The sequence below is a fragment of the Musca vetustissima genome, unplaced genomic scaffold (genome assembly GCF_032173495.1).
Source record: "Musca vetustissima isolate MV318-11 ecotype Yass unplaced genomic scaffold, APGP_CSIRO_Mvet_v1 utg9712, whole genome shotgun sequence".
NCBI lineage: Eukaryota > Metazoa > Arthropoda > Insecta > Diptera > Muscidae > Musca > Musca vetustissima.
Genome location: NW_026879051.1, coordinates 192,118 through 213,057, shown reverse-complemented (window position 1 = coordinate 213,057; position 20,940 = coordinate 192,118). Strand labels below are relative to the sequence as shown.

Below are 20,940 nucleotides of genomic sequence, written 5' to 3'. Positions count from 1 at the left end.
TTTCCTTATGAAAAAATGTAAAAGCTCTAATCACAAGATTGTTTATGTTTCTACAAATAAATATATGTATACACATAATATATGTATGTGTATATATGTAAAGTTGTACATTCTGGAATAATATATCTATACATGTAGAACACAAAATTCTCTACACCATTTCGCTACTTTATTGAAAAATCTTGGAAATCTTTATTAACTTAAAATGTCCATTAAATCTGACATTTTAATTAACTAGCCAACAATTTGTGACAGAAACATATATTTACAACAGTGGGGAAAATATTTCAAATTTAATTTTGTTTTTGTAGATACTATGTTCCTCATCTTTTACAATGTCTTTTGCATTATAGATTTATATATATTTTTTAGAATAGCCCCCATTTAAGGGTACCGCCCCATTTGCGGTACCGAAGCAGCTGTAATTTCGCATATCGAGTTTTCAGAGGATAGAATACCTCCTCATAGAAATATTTTTAATATGGGGTCACTTGTCCCCATGAAAATGTCCCGTTTTTTATATTGGTCCACATTACCCGACTTTGAATTTTTTTATTTAAAAACATTTTTTGGCTTAAAAAATAAATAAAAATGAAAACTAACCTATTCTAATTGCAGCTAAACGTACATTTTTATTAAAGAAAATAAAGTTCTTTATAATTGAGAAAAAATTGTTTGACACTTGTGATAAAAAACTTTTCAAATCACAGATTTCAATAAGAGCTTAACTAAATTTTCATCATTGCAATTATGTATTAAGAAGCATGTTAGATGTTTGTTTGTACTAATTACGAAAACATATCGACGCCTCCGAAGAATAGTATGCTAAGTCTGAAAAGTGAGTTTTTCAGTAGAAGCTTTCAAAGTATGGAAGTTTCTTTAATTTTACGTGTCATGCTAAGTACATTTTTGCTGTAACTTTGGTTTGGATTGGCCGATGATTACCAAAATTTCAGAGAATGTAAATTAAGGACCGTAGTATCTAAAAACGTAAATAACTTTAAAACATGCTAAGTTGACTTAGCATACTATGGTTCGGAGGCGTCTTGATATATCGACGTTTCTTGCTTTTGGAAATTGGAAATCATGTTAATTAATTATTTTGCAAAACTTATTAGTATATCAATGAAAGAGAATAGTTAGTGTTTCAAAAATATTTTTTTTTTTTGCAATATAATCTCTTGAAACTTCAATACACTTAGTCTAGCACTTTTCTAGCAGTTCCATCCCTTGATTAAAATTGTTTTCCTCAAGGTCTTCAAAATAGCGGTTTACAACTGTAATAGCATTATTTTTTAGATTTGGGAAGTAAAAGTCACTGGGAGCTAAGTCAGGAGAATAAGATGGGTGGTCAGGCAACTCGTATAGGTTTGAATTAATTTGAATCGATTTCATTTTTTCAAGATTTTCAATGGGCTGGTAAATCAAAACCAATGCTTGTTAAGGTTTGTAACTTTGCACATATATATTTGAAGATTTAAATTAGAGAAAATAATTTACAAAAAAATTTTGTTATAGTTTTGTTGTTGTTTTTTGTAATTAAAGAAAAGTCCTTATTTTTGATGGCGGGCATGATAACTCCTCACTGAAACATCGGAATCTGAAAATTCCAACGGTGTTAGAAGGAGTACATGTCTGGCTCTCGTATGAACTAGGATTATTGATTTCGCTCCAAAATTAACAAAATGGTGGACCTTTGAAAAAATATTTTTGGAAAATCGCCGATTTTTTACCAAAACCCAAGTTTAAAACTAAGGAAGATCTTCACCGATTGGCTTTATCCTAGTTCATACGATAACTATACACTCAGAGAGAAACGTGTAAAAATTTGAAGTCGATTGGGTTATTAGTTTTTGAGTTATCGTGCCTGCCATTCGCAAAAAATGTTTAGAGAAAAACGCGTTTAAAGTTTGAGAAGCCCTTCAGCCGTCACTTGATGCTGACACAATAAATCGGCTATATCTTCAAGAGTTGTTGAGATTTTCATTTGAAATTTTGTAGGGACATCCTTTAATTAGTGTAGATTCGAATTATATCAACAAAATGTTTGACCCCGAGAATGGGGGAGGGTCCCCTTAAATAGAAAAATAAAACTCAATTTTTAGAATAGTTCGTAGGAATGATGCATTTTAACCATTTTGTGGGGAAAGAACCAGAATGTGTGGACCCATGGGTCCCATCTTCGTACTTGATCTTGGCTTGATAAAGATAATAGATTGATCGCATGATGTTATGAAATAAATTTTCAACAAAATTTTTACCATTTTGCGGTGGAGATACCAGAAGAACTGGACAGATGTTCCCCATCTTCGAACTTGATTTTTTGATGCAAAGTTTGAATGAAACCGACAGTTATCGTGCACCCTATCTGAAACGGATTTCGACCAAAAAAACATGGGGTCTTATTTGTGAAACAATACATTATTTAAATAAAGTCCTCGCAAGTGTTGCAAGCATTCTTTTGGGGTCATTTTCGACTACTTTTTGAAACTTATTGGGAGTTCTCAAGAGTTGGTTTATCTGCATAAACACGGTGTTTCTCGTAACCCAATAAAAAGTCTAATGTTGTCAAATCACATGATGTTGTTGGCCATGAAATGTCTCTTGCAAAGAAAATTTTCTTCACTTTTTTGTATTGGTAAAGTGAAACCTTTTCAACTGAAATTAAAAAATTAGTCGAATCCAGATAATTACTTTTGAAACCACGAAATGGATAAACCTGTATTTGTTATTTTGGGGGGTTTGGGTACTAAATATCTATAGTTTGAAACTATCTATGACATCTAAAGTGAGTCCTTGTGTAATACAAATTATTATGGTAATATTTGTCGGAATTCAATTGTGTCAATTCAACATACGTCGAATCAGTTCGTCCTATATATCCCAAAACGTCAAACTATGTGTCTGTTACTGCACTGATAATTCAAGCGACAATATACAATAAAAAATGGCTCAAACATGAAGATTATGTTGTGAGTATATAAAAACGTGTATACAGAATTTTCTTTTTTCAAATATTCATTTATTAAATAGTTGTTTGTGAAATATTTTGTTGGAGGATAAGGCAAATAGGGGATGACATATTTTTTTTTTTCACTACAATATCTATAGACTAAAGATGCATGAGTATGTTAATAATATCTATGTATTTATGTATGTATATGTGTTTGTGTTTACGACTGTAATATTATTTTTCTGTACCCGTTTAAATTGTTGTTGTACATTAAAAATAAAATAAAACAAACAACGAAAAAAATGAAAATTGAATAACACTTAAAACTACAAATAGGGGGAGGTCTTTACATACAATGGTAGTAAATAAAATAATAATAGTAATAATAATAATAATAGTATAATTTGTTAAATTAATAAATTGTTGTCGTTGTTGCGCTTAGACACCATAGGCATCGGAAATCCATTTCAATAAATCACTGACCAAATCCTGACGTGACAATCTAAAATCGGCAAAGGTTTGAATTTCAGGATCTGTTGATACTCTGAACGATTTGCCTTGGCCTTGGAGTAGCTGTAATTACAGAAGTGATAAGGAATTAAGTAATTGTCAATCGATTTGTGTGTTTTTAATACTCACTCTCATAGCGTCTTCATCGGTGGTGTCGTCACCAGCAAATATCACTTTAATTTCATCAGCCCAATTTTCACCAAATTTGTGTTTCAAAATGAACAGGGCAGCTTCACCCTTGTGCCAATTTACTGGAGGTTTGGCCTCAATGGCTTCGTGAGCTTGATTGGCTCTGAAACCGTGGGCTTCAATAATTTTAATGGCCACTTGTTTTTGTGATTCCTTGATTTCGACGGGTGTATCACGATAGTGATATGTCAACGATACACGCTTGTCTTCTACCCAGGCGTTATTCTTTTCAACATTGGCCCGCAGCTCCTTAACCAGATGGGTATAATTTTCCTGGACCTCGGCAGGAAGTTGATAATCGTGACGGCTGCCATCTTCCGATTCAATTTCAATGCCATGATTACCGGCATACATAATGCCGTTAATGCCAACACGACCTTGGACATCCTTAATGCCACGGCCAGATATGACAGCTAAGAAAACATTGGGGTGTTTGGCCAGTTTATTCAGAATAACTTCGGTGGCAATGGGCATAACAGTTTTCTTGGGATTATCAGCAATGGGGGCGAGAGTGCCATCGTAATCCAAAAGCAATGCCAAGGTTTTGTTTTTGTTCAAAAATCTATAAAACGAAAAAAAAAACAATTTTTGAAATTATTATCACGAAAGATTTATACTGTTTGTAAATTTTTGATATCATATTAAATTACATAATGGTGTTATCTGATATTTTGTTTCAATTGCTAAGATTATGGCAGATTATACATTTAATCTTTGATAAGAAAAGGGAAAACTGTAATTTGAAGGTGTCTGTAGAAGGTAATTGTTTGTAATTGGTTTTACAGAAGATTAACTTCTATCAAGCGCAAAAGTATATTTGGAAATATAAAATGCAAAATATATTTTTTTAAGTAAGCCCTAATGTTAATTATGATCATTGAAATTCCACAGAGTGCAAGATCTTACACCGCAACAGAAAGAAAATAGACGAAAAAAGGGTCAAGGATTTGCTTCGCTTGGGCGAAAGTGGTGAAATTCCGAATTTCGTTTTCTCCGATGAGAAAATATTCGTTGTCCAGCAGTTTGTAAACAAACAAAATGGTCGTGTTTACTTGCCAAAGAAGTCAGCTGAAAATGTGCACCTTCGGTTGGCCACCTGAACTCAAGCGCCGGCCATGGTTACAAAATGAGGTTCTTCGCTTCATTTCCAGCGCACAATGGTCACTAAAATCTCTGGATACTAATCCGTTGGACTATAGTGTCTGGAGTATTTTGGAAAGCAAGGTTGGCACTAAAAATACCAAAGTGTCGATCACCTCAAGCAAGCGCTTCGCCGGGAATGGGCCAAAATACCTCAGAGCAACATTCGGGCAGCGTGTGATGGTTTCATTGGCCGTTTGAAGGCCATAATTCGCGACAAAGGTGACCAATTCGAATAAATTTAAACTTATTCAAAAATCTTGATGTTTTATCAGACATTTTTTGCTTTCATTCAAAAAAATTAAAAAAATTAAAAATGATGGCGTTTGACTTTGGTTGCAGTTTTTTTTTACCTCATCCTGTATATTAAAATTTAAATTTTTTTTAATATTTTTGAAAGTAAAAATAATTGTACCCTACATATTACGAATTCCCGCAACATAAGGATGAACATGGCAAGAGTTATTATAAAATGGGACAAAAAAATATTTTCATATGAAATATTCGAAGGCCATTACCTTCAGGTAATATACAACAAATAATCAACATTCCTGCTCCCAATCTACAGCCTTATTAATCTCATTAACAATCAAGGCCAATAACATTGGCACCACGAGGTCATTGAGCAACGACAACCTGCACATTATTTGCCAACAAATGAAAAATATTAAATGTGATCCTTGACACTGACATTTTCAAAACGAGATGAATTGCATATAAATGGGAAATGTATTCCTATATTATTTGAAATAAAAAAAATAAAATATTTTTTTATCATAGAATCAAAATCAAACGGTGCGATATATATATGCATAATTATAAGAACTAGATCTTTCTGTAGTAGGACAATAACAATTTTAGGCAGTGGCCTGATTTTTTTCAAAACAACTAAGAGTTGTATTAATATTTGTTTGTGTGTTTTTGATTATGTTCTAAACAAAATACTGAAAAACTAATAATAACTTGAGTATTCCCATAATATAAATCCGTTCTGTTTCATCCCAATTTTCCGATGTCGTAAATTAATTTTGAACTTGGAAGCAAAAAAGCAAAAAAACTAGGGCAAAACTCGGCTGTTTTTTACGCGTTATGTATTAAGAAAATGGGGTCGGTGATCTAAATATATTATAAAGATATTAAAAATGAAAATTTGCAAAAAAATAAAAAATAAGGTCAGTTCTCGGCTGATTGCTGCGAATTATATAGTTAATCTAAATATACTTTAGTATTTATTTAATGTCAACAACAAATTTTTAAAATTTTATGTAGATCATGACCCACTTGAATGTGCACAGGCCCCCGAAAAATGTATTTTTTATATATATATATGTATCTATAATTTTTCTACATTGAACTTTGATTTTATGAGACTGAAATTTGAAAGGCGTGAGACAACAATTTTTCACTGTTTTCCATGTGTGTGCGGCTAATAAACATTAATATATACGTATGTATATTTATATAGTATGAGACAAAAATTTTCCAATGAAGTACCGGTATAAAAACACATTTTCTTATTGGACCATAAATTTTTTTTTTTTGCATTGGGGAACAAATTATATATTTATTTACGTATGTAGATCCATAAAGGAAAGGTAATAAAATAAAATCCTAAACACCCTCTCGCATCGTATTAATATATATTCAAAATGGCCTACTTATAATGAGATCATAACAACAATTCTGAATAAATTTGACATTATTAGGAGGGAAACGACACAGAAAAAAACAAAAGTTGGAAAAACATGCTTTCCAAAAAGAACGAAAACAAATAAAAACAAAAATGTTGCAAATAAAATGGCTTGGCAACAAAATTAATAGAAATTTGGAAAAATAAAATTAAACATATATCGGAACTATCTGAAAGAAAAAAACATCATACTAGATATATTTTCCAAATAATTTCGCGTATATATACAAATATTAGCAAGCCACTTTCATTATGTAAACCATCTCACTGAATATATGAGGTTGCTCACCCTTCTTTTGAGTGTTAAGCCCCCCGCATTAATAAAAAACATAATTTTTAAAATGTTAATGTTTTTTTTTTGGTTTTTTTTTCGGTAAACCCACCATTTACAGAAAAAGGTTTAAAGGGTTTCCAAGAGGGACTTAAAAACTTTGATTTAATTCGTGAACGTTGCCTTACATTTATCATCGAATTGCCACTAATTCAGAAATTTCAACCTATCAAAGTTGGTAATGAAATTTTCTACTGAAATATGGAATCGTTGACCTCTATTTTATGAGCGTCAATGAGGAACATATGTAGTTTTGGCCAGGTGAAAATCAACCTCTGTTTTTGGGCTGAAGACATAAACCACTTTAATTTTCCGGTGGGTCCCCAAACTGTGGAAATTAATTTAAATGACGTTTTTAAACAAGTAAAAAATGTCAGTCGGTGTTACCGACAAATAGGTTTTGTGGAGGTCTTCGAAGGTCCACATATTTTTTATTATTCGATTTACATAAGGTATTTGTTATTTTTTTTATAAAGAGGATTCGGATATAATGTTGATCAAATCGGTTATTCAATTCCCTTCAAATAATAGTTAGAAGTCTATATAATATTGACCATTTTTTTGGGGAGGTAGCAGAGGAGAGGATTGACGGGTCCCACCTTCGAGCTTGATGTAGGATTGGTAAAGATAAAAGGTTGTGCAAAGCTTGGTTCAGATCGGACATTCCATACGCCTGATACTGGATTTATAAATATTGAACATTTTGTAATTTGTGTGGGACGCACCAGAAAGATTGGACCAAAGGGTCCAATGGTAAAGATAATAAGTTGTACAAAGTTTGGTTCAAATCGGATAGTCTGTACACATGATATTATAAAATTATTTTTTTGCACAATTTTGATCATTTTGTGGGGATATACCGGAAAGAGTGGACCGATATTTCCCATCTTCGAACTTGAACAAAGTTTGGATGATATCGGTCACTGACTTCGAGAGTTATCGTGCGCACCAGCCGGGCAGACAGAGGGACGGACATTTGTAAATCGACTCCAAGTTGTCTGAAATGGATTTGGTCCAAATAAACATGGGGTGTAAAACCAATATTTCGATGAGACACATTTTTGCGGTATTAAATTGTATATACCCTCATTAGCCATAAGACTGAGGGTATAATGAAATAAATTTTACACGATTTAAACGACAAAACTAGAAAAATACAATAAATGTGAACAAATAGAAGCAATTTAACGTAAATTAAGTACCAATAGCTAAGTTTGTGCACCCGTTCGACCGTAGGAAGGGCTCGATTCGTACTTACAGAATATACACAGAGGGTCCCCGCTGTGGGCCGAGACTTGCAAGGAAAATCGGTTAGACACAAATTTCCTTATTTTCGGCATAAAACTGAGTATAGCAATTCTAGCAATTTATGTCAGTTTTTGTACTGATATCTCAAGGACTAATATTTTAATCAATATTACATAGAAAATACTTTGGTTGGCTGGATAGTATTTATTACTTATACAGTGTTTAGAAAGAGATGATTCACGTTATATGAAAGAAATGCTTCCAGTAGCCCACAATTGTTTATTACCCAAGTGCATGAATGGAATGAACCTTCACGTTTCATGCGAGTGATGTTTACAAAGAAATAAGTCTACAAAATTAACTATTTAACACCTTTTGTTGTCGCACTATCGATGATAAAACAACTGAAATCCTAACACGATAGTTTTTTTTAAATGCATTCTCATCCCTATACCGGACAACACTCCAACACACACACACACACATACACATGTTTACACTCCCTCTCTAGGCAATTACGTTGTTATCAAAAGCTTATCAGTGGCGATTAAGACAATTGTATGGTGCAAAAATCATCACTGCCAAGGTCAAATGTTTACTACGTAACAAACCAAAAGGGGACAATGAACATAAATGTGTGTGTGTGCACTCTCACACGCGCGGAATATGCTAAATTTCATTATTTTTGTGGACTTTGGTAATTATGTGATTCATGTTGCCAACAATTGTAAACAATTAAAAAATTGTTAATTAAATTCACTTACCCGGGCAATTTCAATTCAAAATCGGCGGCAGTATCAATGGTGGGGGCAATACGTTTCTCTGGCATTTTGCTGGAAAATTGTCTGCTAATACTTTCCGTTGAAAGAGGTAGTTTAAGTTGCTGTGGTCCGGCGGTGAGTGACGGCGGTGTCAGTGTTGAGGTAGGACGTTGGGCTAAAACCAAATTAGACCACAACGGTAGCAGGAGTAAGGAGGAAACCACACGTTTATTCACTATACGTCACAATTTCAGTTTTGTTGTTTTTTATTATTTTGTTTTGTCACCACAAGAAATTCCAGTTCCAAAAAATGGTAGAGAGAGAAAAAAAAATAAAATAATTGTTAGTCCTTTTTTCGGAAAATTATTGTTGTTTTGTTTACATGCAATGTTTTTTTTTCTATTTCGATCCGAATATTTCAGAACGTCTTAAGCGAAGATATAGAAGCGAGCGACTACACTATCTGTGTGCTTTACTTGTTGCTTTTAAAACTGAAATGCTGCTCCGGCTCGTCGATCGTTTTACTATGGTATCGAACGTAGTTGTCGACGTCTGTCGTACGCTATTTGAACACAATCACAACCCGATTGTCGTTAGAAGTAGGGACAGATAGAGATAGGAGAGAAACAGAACTCAGCAGAACTATTATTCCATGCGAATTACACGGATGAGTACGTTACGTGAAGGTGGTGTTGCTGCTGCCTGCTATCACAAATTGGGCGAATGTTTGCGGAGACTTAAGTAGTCAGCGGCCAGCCGATGATGATAACAGGCAGATAACGAGCAACGACAGTATTCGCACACAAACACATAGGCATAACACAACACTCAGTCATGTTCATCTTGACACCGGAACCAATACAGGGACAGCAGCGGTTTATGACAATATAAAACATTCGAATTTATTTTGTTGTTTTGGGGGGTGAAATTAACGCCAAAATTTTAAAATTTGAATTTGCGTGTGAGTGGGTGATTTGAGTGTGTGTGAAATTGATGTTTTTTGGACATTTCGCTACCGTTTGTTTGTGATGTGCACGTGGACAGATGTGGGAAAAGCACTGCTCACAGGTGTGTGAATTGTTTGACCCACGCGTTCGAAAAAATTTCCAAAAAATAATCGATTTTGTATAGGGGGTTGGTTCATAAACGAAATGTTAATGAATTTATATTTTAGAGGGAAATAAATCTTTTCAAGGTATTTATGGAAAATGACATGACAGTCACGAAAGAATGGGATTCAATGTTAAATAACGTACTACGCATTCCTTATTTCGGAGCACTAAATTAGCCCCATCTTTTTGATTAAGTATTCAAATATATATTTTTTACAATATAATATTAAACTTGACCGTGTCGAACAGCTTGTACCCTACACTTGTCAAATAACGGTCTGTTTTAAGACCAGACGGAATACATACCTACCCTAAAACTTATATTAGGGACATTTCATGTGCTATTTATTTAATTTGTTCGTCAATGGTTTTTATAATAATTTGATATTTATATACAAATTTAATATAATAATTTATGTTTAGATGAAATTGTTGTGTAAGAACTCGGAATAGTAAATCACTGTTCGTTCAAAATACTAAAAATGGGCGGCATTGTTATAGGGACGATATTCCTAAATGGGGACCAATATGTTACTTGGAGTAGTGACAATGCATGTTTAAAATTTCAAAGCTCTTCTTTAAATATTCTCGTTATCCGTATAGCGAAAAAACTGCAAATATGGACTTCCTAAAGTTGAACTTATTTTTATACCCTCCACCATAAGGTGGAGTGTGTATTAAATTTGATTGCAACACCTCGAAACATTCACCGGAGACCACACAAAGTATATATATTCTTGATCAGAATAAAATTCTTTGTCGATGACAGGCATGCCCGTCTGTTGAAATCACGAAAGAGTTCTTAATATTTAAGATAAAGCTCTGAAATTCTGCTCATACATTGCTATAACTCCTAGGATGTTTGGTATTGCAAATGTCATATAACGGTCCACGTTTTTGTGTAGCCCCCATATAACGGCACCCTCAATATTCGGTATCTTGAGGATTTTACACGTTTTCTAACCGAATTGGCTGCAATTTAGTAATTTGGTTTCTCATTGAATAACACATATCCGTACCAAAAATTATTAATATTTCATGGTAGCCCCATATAACCCCCAATATTCGGTATTTTGGACACATCTTCCAACCGAACTGGTTGTAATTAAGTATTTTGGGTTCTCATTTAAAAACACATATCCGTACCAACTTATTAATATTGACCCACGTTTCAATACTCCCCGATACTCGGTATTCTGGAAATTTTGGACAGGTTATCCAACCGAATTGGCTGTAATTTGGTATTTTATATATCATTGGCTCTTAAAATATTGGTAGCCTCATTTTAGATATTTGAGAATTTCAACTAACTCCAGTTGTTTCCGTATGTTCAAGGTCCTATCATAACATGAGTTTTCTCCCAAGAGAAAACTATCATCCTCATGGTGGAGGGTATAAAAAGTTTGGTCGGCCGAACTTAACATCGTTTTTACTTGTGTAAATGTATTTTTGCCATATAAGTCAAATGTTTTGAAATCAATACTGATATATAGACTCATATCCAGCCCATGCCCCACCGATAATTCTAATGATCAATAAATCATCTAGTCTCTACATGGCATCAGCTGTAACAACATTTGTTTTTTTAATACTCCAGATTTTAAGTATTTATCTCTTGATGTTTTGAAGATCATTTACTTTTTGATTACAACTTCAATAGGGCATTCTCAAGTCGTACAAAAATAAGCATTCGCAATACTTGCTGAAATCAATGAACAATATTAAATAATTGTTTACAGTTTTTTATGTTTTTTGCTTTGAGAATATTATTAACAACATGTTGAGACCTGCTGTCTAACTAGTGATGTATAAATGGCCATCATTTACTGTCAACAGTGACAGTTCAGGATGATGGTCATGAATAACATTTGTACGGTGAGTGAGTAGCCAAATTGAGTAGGGGAAACTATGTAATCAAATAGAATAAAATATTTTTTGAAATAAGTGTTATTTTTGTCAAGTATTTGTTTGTGTTCCCACTGTCAGGGCAATAAAAAGGGGAAACACTTATCAAACCATAGAACCGCCGCGATCGTGTGCCATTTTCGTAAAATGTTTAGACTGTGTAATTTAATTAATTTTTGGATTAGCATATATTAATGTATTTTTGTTTTTTTTTTACCGAAAATATGTAAATTTAGCTAAACTGTTCTCACAACAATAATATTATTGACTGGATTTTTTTTGTTTTGATGAAAATAATTCGCTTAATCATCATTCGCAACACGTTGATATTTTTATTAATTTAATAAAGCTATATAAACTGATTGAAACGTAAACAGCTAGTTCAGCTTGCCAGCCAGTTCTCCCCCTCAACAAACAAAAACATAAATAACTACGTACATACATACAAAAATGTATATATGTGACGCGACCACAATGCTTGGCCAGCCAGTGTTAGGAAAACATTTCGTTTTATTTTTTACACCGTCATTTAAAATGTGTGTTTCCTTGTTAATTTAATTTTTATGGCGTACATCTGTCTAATATTTAAGTACATAAAATCATGGGCTAATAGTTTTTATAACAGTTTCTAAACGGATATAATAAATAGAAATGGGATAGTTTTGGCGAGCCGATCATTATCTATCATACGGACAGATTATTGTAACATGTATTTTCAGTTTAAAAATTTATAAAAAAATGCCTCCTTCAATACAAAACATCAAATACTCTGGAATAAATACACGATTCATGAAGAAAACAATCCTCGAATAAGGACAAATCTTCATTCGGAGACCACATAAATCTGAGTAAATTTCCTAAACGAAGTGGCTGTAATTTGGCATTCTGTGAAGGGTGGAAGGGTGAAAACATAATTTTTGAATATCTATATATAAAGGTTTTCGGTTTAAGCACCATTCTCCCGACGATGTGCTTGTGTTCCGCTTAATTTTCGTTATGTCGAAGTTCCTAACCCAGTTTTCAACCTGAGGGTCTTTATTTTCTAATCGCTTAAAACTACCTACTAACAGAATGAGGTATTCTCTATATGAGAGTTCCGACCTATTTAGTGAATTTTAAATTCATAATTCACTGAGGAGAACAAAAAATCAAATTTTCGACCCGGTCGAACTTAAATACTTTTTTGAATGATTTGTTCCAGAGAGCGGAAAGCACATGAGTCGCCGAAAAATACACTTGTTTAATAAAAAATAAATAAATTTTGATACGGCAAAAAAATCTGCCTCGTCGAAATATTAGTTTTAGACCCCAAGTTTCCTTGTCTGTCTAGCCGGCTGGTGCGCACGATAACTCTCGAATGGGGTATCGTGTGATTTCAACCAAACTAAGTTCAATTTATTATTAAATCCAAACCAAACTTTGCACAACCTATTATATCTACCTAGTTCAAATTCGAAGGTATGACTCCCTGTCATCTCCTCTGGCATTCCCGCCAAAAAAGGGTCAAACTTATAAATTTCATTTCAAGCGAATTAAATAACGGATTTGATTAACATTAAATCCGAATCCTCTTTGAAAAACCCTTATAAAAAAACATCTGCAAACCATAGGCTGAGGTATATATCTATAAATATTGGGTGATCACCAAGGTTGATTCCGTTAACATATCCCCTTCCAAATCTAGGAGTGACAAATGTGTAATACCCGGCAAAAATCATGTATTGGAGTGGATATTCTATTTAACATATTTTAAGACACACTTTAGTCTGCATCACTTGGCAGATGAGATTTGGAATATTATTTCTTCGCATATTTCCATAGCCTGCTATGTAGAACTATTTACGACTTCTAATCGATATTTTTCAAATTATCAACTAATTATTGTAGTGTTTTTTTTTCATATTTCACATTTAATTTATGTTGTTTTTTAGTTCTCCTAAGACAACAATTTCTTCCAAGAAGGTGCCCGCAAAAAAAAAAAAAACACACACACAAGAATACATATATATGTAGTTATGTTTATGAAGACACTATACATGCCTCCATATTTTTTTCATAAAACGTATCGCTTAAAAATCACACGCGAAAATAATAACAAAACGTCACAGTATTTTTATTTCTTATTTTTTTGTTTTTGTTGTTGTTTTGAATCGAAGTCTGGACACACTACATACCCACTTATTTGTTGGTTCACCAAATACCAAATCTAGTTGTTGTTTTGCTCAACACTAAGTAGTATTATTGTTATTTTCCTTGTTGTTGTTATTATTGTTTCAATTTCAATTTGAAATTCTAATTACGAATTAAAAAGCGAACGCGGAGCTGTTTATTTTTTTGTTTACTGAACACAAAATCGCCGACAACTTTGTTCTAGACAATCTCCAGCGTTTATGACGATCAGCTGTAAAATGAATTGATCTTTTATATTAAAATGATTTTCATTATTATTCCTGATCGGCAACCTCCAAAGCAGCGTCGCCAATTCCGATACAATATTGCTGTTGGAGGAAAAAAATGGGGATTCAGACCATCTTTTTTGTCCACATTTACGATCATCCATCGTGTCGGTTTGTTTGCCAATATGTACGCACACAAATCATTGTTATCCGGAACAAAGAACACTTTTTCCCCAATCTGCAAGGAAATAATGGGCTGGGGTGTGGTTGGAGACGAGAGACAAACAATAAAAATGGAAGTAGGAAATGTATATTACACACAGAGAATTGTATTTTCACGCATCCACGGCATGTCCCTCGACATTTACGAAAACAACATATGATGTATGTTTTGTGTGTGACCACTCAGGTTGTTTGTTTTTACGTCGTATCGAGATTAAGTTCTTTTCTGAGATGACCGGATTTTCTCAATATTCTTGTAATTAGTTAAAAATATATAATGGAATAAATTGAGACATCTTTGTAAATCTGTATAAAATGTTGGTAAAATTCCTTATGGGAATGAAAGCATTTGGCGAGTATAGAGTATAGTAAAACATATCTTTTTTCTCAAAATTTGGTCTGTTCCCGTACTGCAATTATCAACTATTTTTTACTACGATAACACATTTTTCCTTTATGATATCGAAAAAATAGTAAAAACTCGTAGATTCTTGCAGTACGGGAACAGACCAATTGTTATTCTATTATTGTAGACTCAAGAAATACGTAGGAACCGATTTAAAAAATAAAAAGAAATAAATGTAATATTTAATTAAAATGGGGTTTATATGTCAGAGAGTCTCATAAAGGAGATAATAATTAAAACATTTATTCTACAAGGTCATGGCAGATTGTTTATAATGTTTAACATATAATAAATATTTTAATAATTTGTCACACTTGAAATCCAAACTCTACTTTTGTTTGCACAATTTTCAAATCAGTGGCAATGCACCACAAATTGGGGCATAGAGAAATACTTTCCAAAAACTAGTTCCCAGCCTATTCATTTATTTAATTTCCGATGATAAGACCAACGTAAATTTGTTCTGGATCGGAGATGCTCTAGCTTATTCCAATTATTCATTTGTTGACAACAACACCAACAATAACAAATATTTTTGTGTACTTTTTGTGAGAATTATCAAAAATCAAACGTTCCAACTACGTCACCATCATCGGCACACAATCAGAATCCGAAATAAATCAATACAATAACAACATTGCGATATAAAATTTGTCCATCATGCAGACAACTCATGACAATCTTTGACCGGCTTAGTTTTGAGGCTCTTTTTGGCACTGAATTGTGGATTAGAAATTATTATTTTATTTTTAATATGCACTATTCAAATACTCATTTCAAATGTACACAGAAATTGGGTTTACAGATTTCAGAAATTCGGTGGAAAATTCCGTTGTAAATGATTGTTAATATTTAGTAAATTGTGTTATTGAAAAATGTTTAGGTGTGAACTAATTTAGACTATTAATTTTATTTCACTTTTCTATATATGCATATATTTGTATTCTGTGTGATAATGACAATAAAAACAAGTAAAAATGTCGTTATGCTCCGCTGGTCGACCTGTTTATAACCTCTAGCTTGAAGTGCGGATTCAAAATATATAGAAATGGTCGCATACAGATATATTCTATTCCCAATATGAAATATTATATTAGGTTGGGGAAAAAGAAATCTATTATTTTATTATGAACTATAGGACTTTATAGGAACACCACACCTCTCCTTTTGGCCAATTCTGGTCAATTGCTATCTTCAAACTGTCCAGTTGTTGATTGTAGAGATCAGAATTTAGCGTTTGGCCATATGGAAGCAACTCATAATCAGTCCCACCAAATGCATAGGAGAACTTTCCAGGTCGTTAGTCCTGATTTGCCACCGTTTCAGGTGTTTCGCCGCTCGTTGACCACAATTCGATCCATCCTATTTTTTCTGTTAATTGGTGTGGCACCCAAACATCGAGCTTCTTTTTGTATCCAGCTTTGTGTAAATGGTTTACAACAGTTTTATGGTCGATTTTTAGCTCCTGGGCGATGTTACGACTGCTAACATGTCGGTCAAATTCGATAATTTCTCCGATTTTATCGACATTTTCGACGACCGGCCTAATGTATTTCTTTTTCCCCAAACTAATATTTTCTTCAGCGAAGGGAACAGTAGCGTTTTCCAACACATTTGTATAAACAATCCGATCTAATATATCACAAATCTCGTAAATAGATCGAACTCCATAAAAAGAAAGAAATCCCAATGCCATTATTGACCCCCTCCATGCTTCCACGTACCCTTGAAATACTGAGGCTTGAGCCTTTAATTGTTTGATCTTCCCACTGTCATTTTTTCGTGTCTGAGCTTTTAATATTTAACATCAATTCATCTGAGGATATAATATTTCTCCACTGATTCGAGAAATTACGGATTCATGTATGGAATATTTCTCCAAAATATATTTTGTGATACATTTTGTCATAACCACTGGTTATTAGCTGCTTTGCTGGTGTACTGTATTTTTTCCTAGCCATTTTTATATTTTTGGCAGTAAGTCACAATTGAAAACCAAAAACATGTTATTGTAATAAAATCCATTTAAAAATGATCAATAAGAATCGAAATAGGTGTAGAAACCAAAACATAGTAATTATAACGGTAAAAATTCTTCAATTTTTCACCTGTTTGCACTGTAGAGTTGCTTTAGTTTTGTCCAAGCAAAAATTATCCATAAATTATTTATTTCATAATGAATTTTGCATTATTGCTTTGATTTGTTTTTAAACTGTTCCCGGTTTAAAACTCAAAAAAAAAAAAAAAAACCAACACGATATCCTCATTTTTGAAAAATGTTTATTTAGTTTTGGCCACCAGTGTATGTAGACCTACAATATGATTTTTATAGACTATTACTTGATTAATTATATGAAAATTTGAAAACACAATTGTAGAAGATGTCAGACAACATAAAAATGCAATCCGCATTCTGCAGATAAGTGAATTCTTAGTCCTAAGAAGAAAAAATAAACGTCACCTGTTCGCATCTAATAAGTCACGTAGGCTTCAAAATCAGAACAAATTCTGATTATTTATGTATTCTCAATTTTCAAAATATTTGCGTATATTTTTTCTAAAGCCTAACGCGTTATCATTTTCCAGAAATTGACAATTATTTACGTTATAGAATGTGATGTTAAATATAATCTTACAATCTTTGATTATCCCAAATTGTTTTTGGCACTGTTAACAAATTATCGCATGGCCAGGATTTTATAAAAAAATGTCCGCCGTTTGTTGCAATCCACGTTTCTTTGTTATCACATAACGATCATTTGAATGCCGTAAACAAAACCTCAACAGCAGCACATGTTGACCCATATTGTCGTACTCGTATATGGTTCATGGCATCTGACGTTTCTTTTTTTAATGCCGATTCTTAATTGCGTGATGCAATCGAAAACCGTTTTCGTACATATCTTAAAAATATGGATGAATATTATGTTAATATTAAAGGACCTAATTTTCAATTTATTCATTTTGTTTCGTTTCGAGCTATATTTAACAGTTAATATTTAAATTGAATAATCTTTATATGGTAGTAAATTCTTGAAATAACATTTATTGTTTTTAAATAGCAAGTATTGAAGTAAAATTTACGTTTTGGTTTGAGTCGATGTGTGAGAACTGGTATTGTGATGATGAACAGTTATTTTAATTCAAACAAACATGCGTTGTTTGGAGTACAAAGTGTCATTTCTGTTTACATTTACATCTCTGAGAGGTCTTGTTCGACATTAACTGTTGGCCTTGTGGCAGTTAAAGTTATTCTGCATAGCCGTATTAATTTCGCATGAATGCCGAACGCATATGGCGCAGAGGTCTGAAGCCGCATTGGTATAGTTCAATAATGTCATTGACCATTGGCTCCAGTCATTCACACAGTACGCTGGATAGCACTTCATATGCGATGGAAATAAGACTTATTCGTCTATAGTTGGCATATATCGTCTTGTCTCCTTTTTTTGCATGGGGCACAGAATGCTGAGGTTCGAATCATTGGGCATTCATTTATCCAGCCAAATTGTACTAATCAGCTCTTATATGCTCCTGACCAGCATCTGACCACCGGTTTTGAATAGTTCACTGGTAACCCATCGGCACCTGCTGCTTTTTTTATTCTTCAGCCGATTGATTTATATTCTGACCTCATCTTGGCTAGGTGGTATAAACTATATACGGTCATCTCTTATTGGTTCTGGGGTATCTTCTTCAGCATCACCCTTTGATACCAGAAGCTTTTCAAAATGTTCATTTCATTATGTGTATCCGCCATCTTCATCTCTACAGAAGGATGTGCCTGCACCAAAGCCTTCGATTTGGTATTCTACTCGTTGGTAAAATTTTCGGACTTCATTATGACTCCTGCACATCTCGATTTGCTCACGATTTTCTTGTTCTTTTTTCCAAAAATATGTTTCTCCTCTCACCTTTCTCTCGATAATTCTCTCGCATTACGTTTTGCTATTGTGTGCAGAGTTGCCCTATACACTGTGATTTTCACATCAGTAGCATGGTGGTCTTTGGTTGCTTTTGCTGTAGTTTATAGGGCAATTCTATGCCATTGTACTTCTATATTATCGGGAGTGCTTTCGTCAAGCAGGTGGATAAGTTGAGCAGATTAGGCTACTGATATCTGTTGTGTTTGTGTTTCGACGTCGAGGGTCCGTGTTTCATTAGATCGCACCTTGATGATACCTTAAACGAGTGCGAGCCTTGACTGCTACAAGGTGATGGTCAGAACGTCTAAAACACTGGATGATTGCCTTCAGTCTATCACAACATGATCAATTTGATTTCTCGTTTTTTGATTTCATGTTTTTTGCACCCGCGAAGTCAATTAACCTCATGCCATTTTTTTCTTAATTTATTCTTTGCATTAAAATCTCCTAGCAGAATTTTAATGTCATGGCCAGGGTGGCGGTTATATGCTACTTCTGGGCGCTCGTAAAATATGTCTTTGGTCTGTTCATCTTTAATATCATATATTCGACATTTAAAATTACTCTCTTTCCTTGCGATTTTTCGGTTACCCTATGTACCATTACTATTGATGTTTTTGGTTTTGCTGAAAGACAGACGAAAATGAAAATTCGCCCATCTATTGGAGTGAATCTAGAGACAAGGTATTTTATTCTCCGGTTAACTATAAATGGGCAGCAATATTCAGGTCTCGTCTCAAGGCAGCTATAATACTGTGTATAATCCCCGAAGAGAACCTTTCCCGCGCCATATTAAGGATTTTCTCGAATGTGGGGTCGCTCTATGAAAACACCTTACGAGGGGCTAATTTACTAGTAATTGTCGAAAAAAATAAATTTTACAGGGCTATTATCCAGTAGCAATGACTGCCTTTTTATATTTTTTTTCGACTATCCCAGTAATAAACCACGTATTTTTTTTTAATATTTGTCCAACTACTATCCCAGCTATAAGCAACCTGGTTTATTCATAATTTGCCACGCCATTTTTAATATAGCGATTCTTTGCGTCCATTCTTTTATTATTTTTATTTTTTTAATACAAACAACAACAACGAAAATATATACATATGTCGGAAATGAATACAAAATCTGCATATTCCGCCGTCGCATCAAATATGAAAACAATTCAAAACGAATTATTTTGCAGTTCACTTCTTCAATTGTAAATTAAAAATTGGCCAAGAAACATACCGCATTGTTTTCGGCTTCGTACATATAGTTCTAATTATTCAGTTTAGTGCGGTTGTTTGTGCGTGCTGGCCTATGTTCGCGTGTGTGAGAACAAAATAACATTAATAAACAAAAAAGAAAAAATAAATTCACAAAATTTCATCATGCAGTTGGTCGATCATCAACCCGAAATATACATCAGTCCAACATATTTAAATCAACGCAATTTCATCAAATGGTAATGGAAATTTAAATCCTCATCTGCGTTTTGTGGACACACGTGTGGTTTTTTTTGTTTTCTTTTTTTTTTTTTTTGTTGATCGTCTATTGACATTAGGAACGTGTGTGGGAATCTCGAGGATTTATCTATTCTAATTTTTTCAAATATAAGTAAATTAATTTTATTTTTGTATGTGTATGTGTTAAAAATTAAATGACTAACAGGAAGACATGTCATCAATTGGGGATATTTTTTAAGTGAAACAATGTCTATTTGAATGTGAAATATGAAATAAAGTGTAAAAAAAATTATTTGGCACACACTATATTTATGATTGTGTTAACATGTCTTTGTAAAAACTTTGTTACGACCTTACTGATAATTGCGGAATTTTCGAAAAATTGCCCATCTGATTTACATTGATGTCTATCAACATAATAATTTAATATTTGAAATGTAAGCACATTCGTATACATATTAGAAAATATACTTTATGTGTTCCTTGTTTGCAAATTTTAATTTCCCACCGATTGACAATCTCATAAACACAATTTTTTTCTTAATTTATTCTTTATCATATTGGGGAAATTAATTGTGAATTACCAAAAATATTTTTTAAGTACATCTTGATAAAAGTAGTATTGATGTTAGTGTTCATAAGCCTAAATGGCTGTAAGTTTGCAATCGGGCTTTAAAAAAAGAGATCTCTTAAGGGAACC

At 33.2% G+C, this 20,940-nt stretch overlaps 1 protein-coding gene across 1 annotated transcript; it reads right to left on the bottom strand.

Moving 5' to 3' along the window:
- Nucleotides 1–3,391: 3,391 nt before the first annotated feature.
- LOC133323855 (uncharacterized) lies at nucleotides 3,392–8,951 on the bottom strand. Its single transcript, XM_061532755.1, has 3 exons — nucleotides 8,826–8,951; nucleotides 3,593–4,214; nucleotides 3,392–3,526 (listed from the first exon to the last, which is right to left on the bottom strand). The coding sequence occupies exons 1-3, from the start codon at nucleotides 8,888–8,890 to the stop codon at nucleotides 3,392–3,394; spliced, it is 822 nt and encodes a 273-aa protein (XP_061388739.1). The 5' UTR covers nucleotides 8,891–8,951.
- Nucleotides 8,952–20,940: the final 11,989 nt, after the last annotated feature.

Bases quoted from the DNA above. Each gene is read 5' to 3' on its own strand.
- LOC133323855 (XM_061532755.1), bottom strand. From the start codon at position 8,890: ATGCCAGAGAAACGTATTGCCCCCACCATTGATACTGCCGCCGATTTT. The intron at 4,215-8,825 runs GTAAGTGAATTT...TTCGTTTTATAG, and splicing joins TTTGAATTGAAATTGCCCGG to ATTTTTGAACAAAAACAAAA. The intron at 3,527-3,592 runs GTGAGTATTAAA...CTGTAATTACAG, and splicing joins CCGATGAAGACGCTATGAGA to CTACTCCAAGGCCAAGGCAA.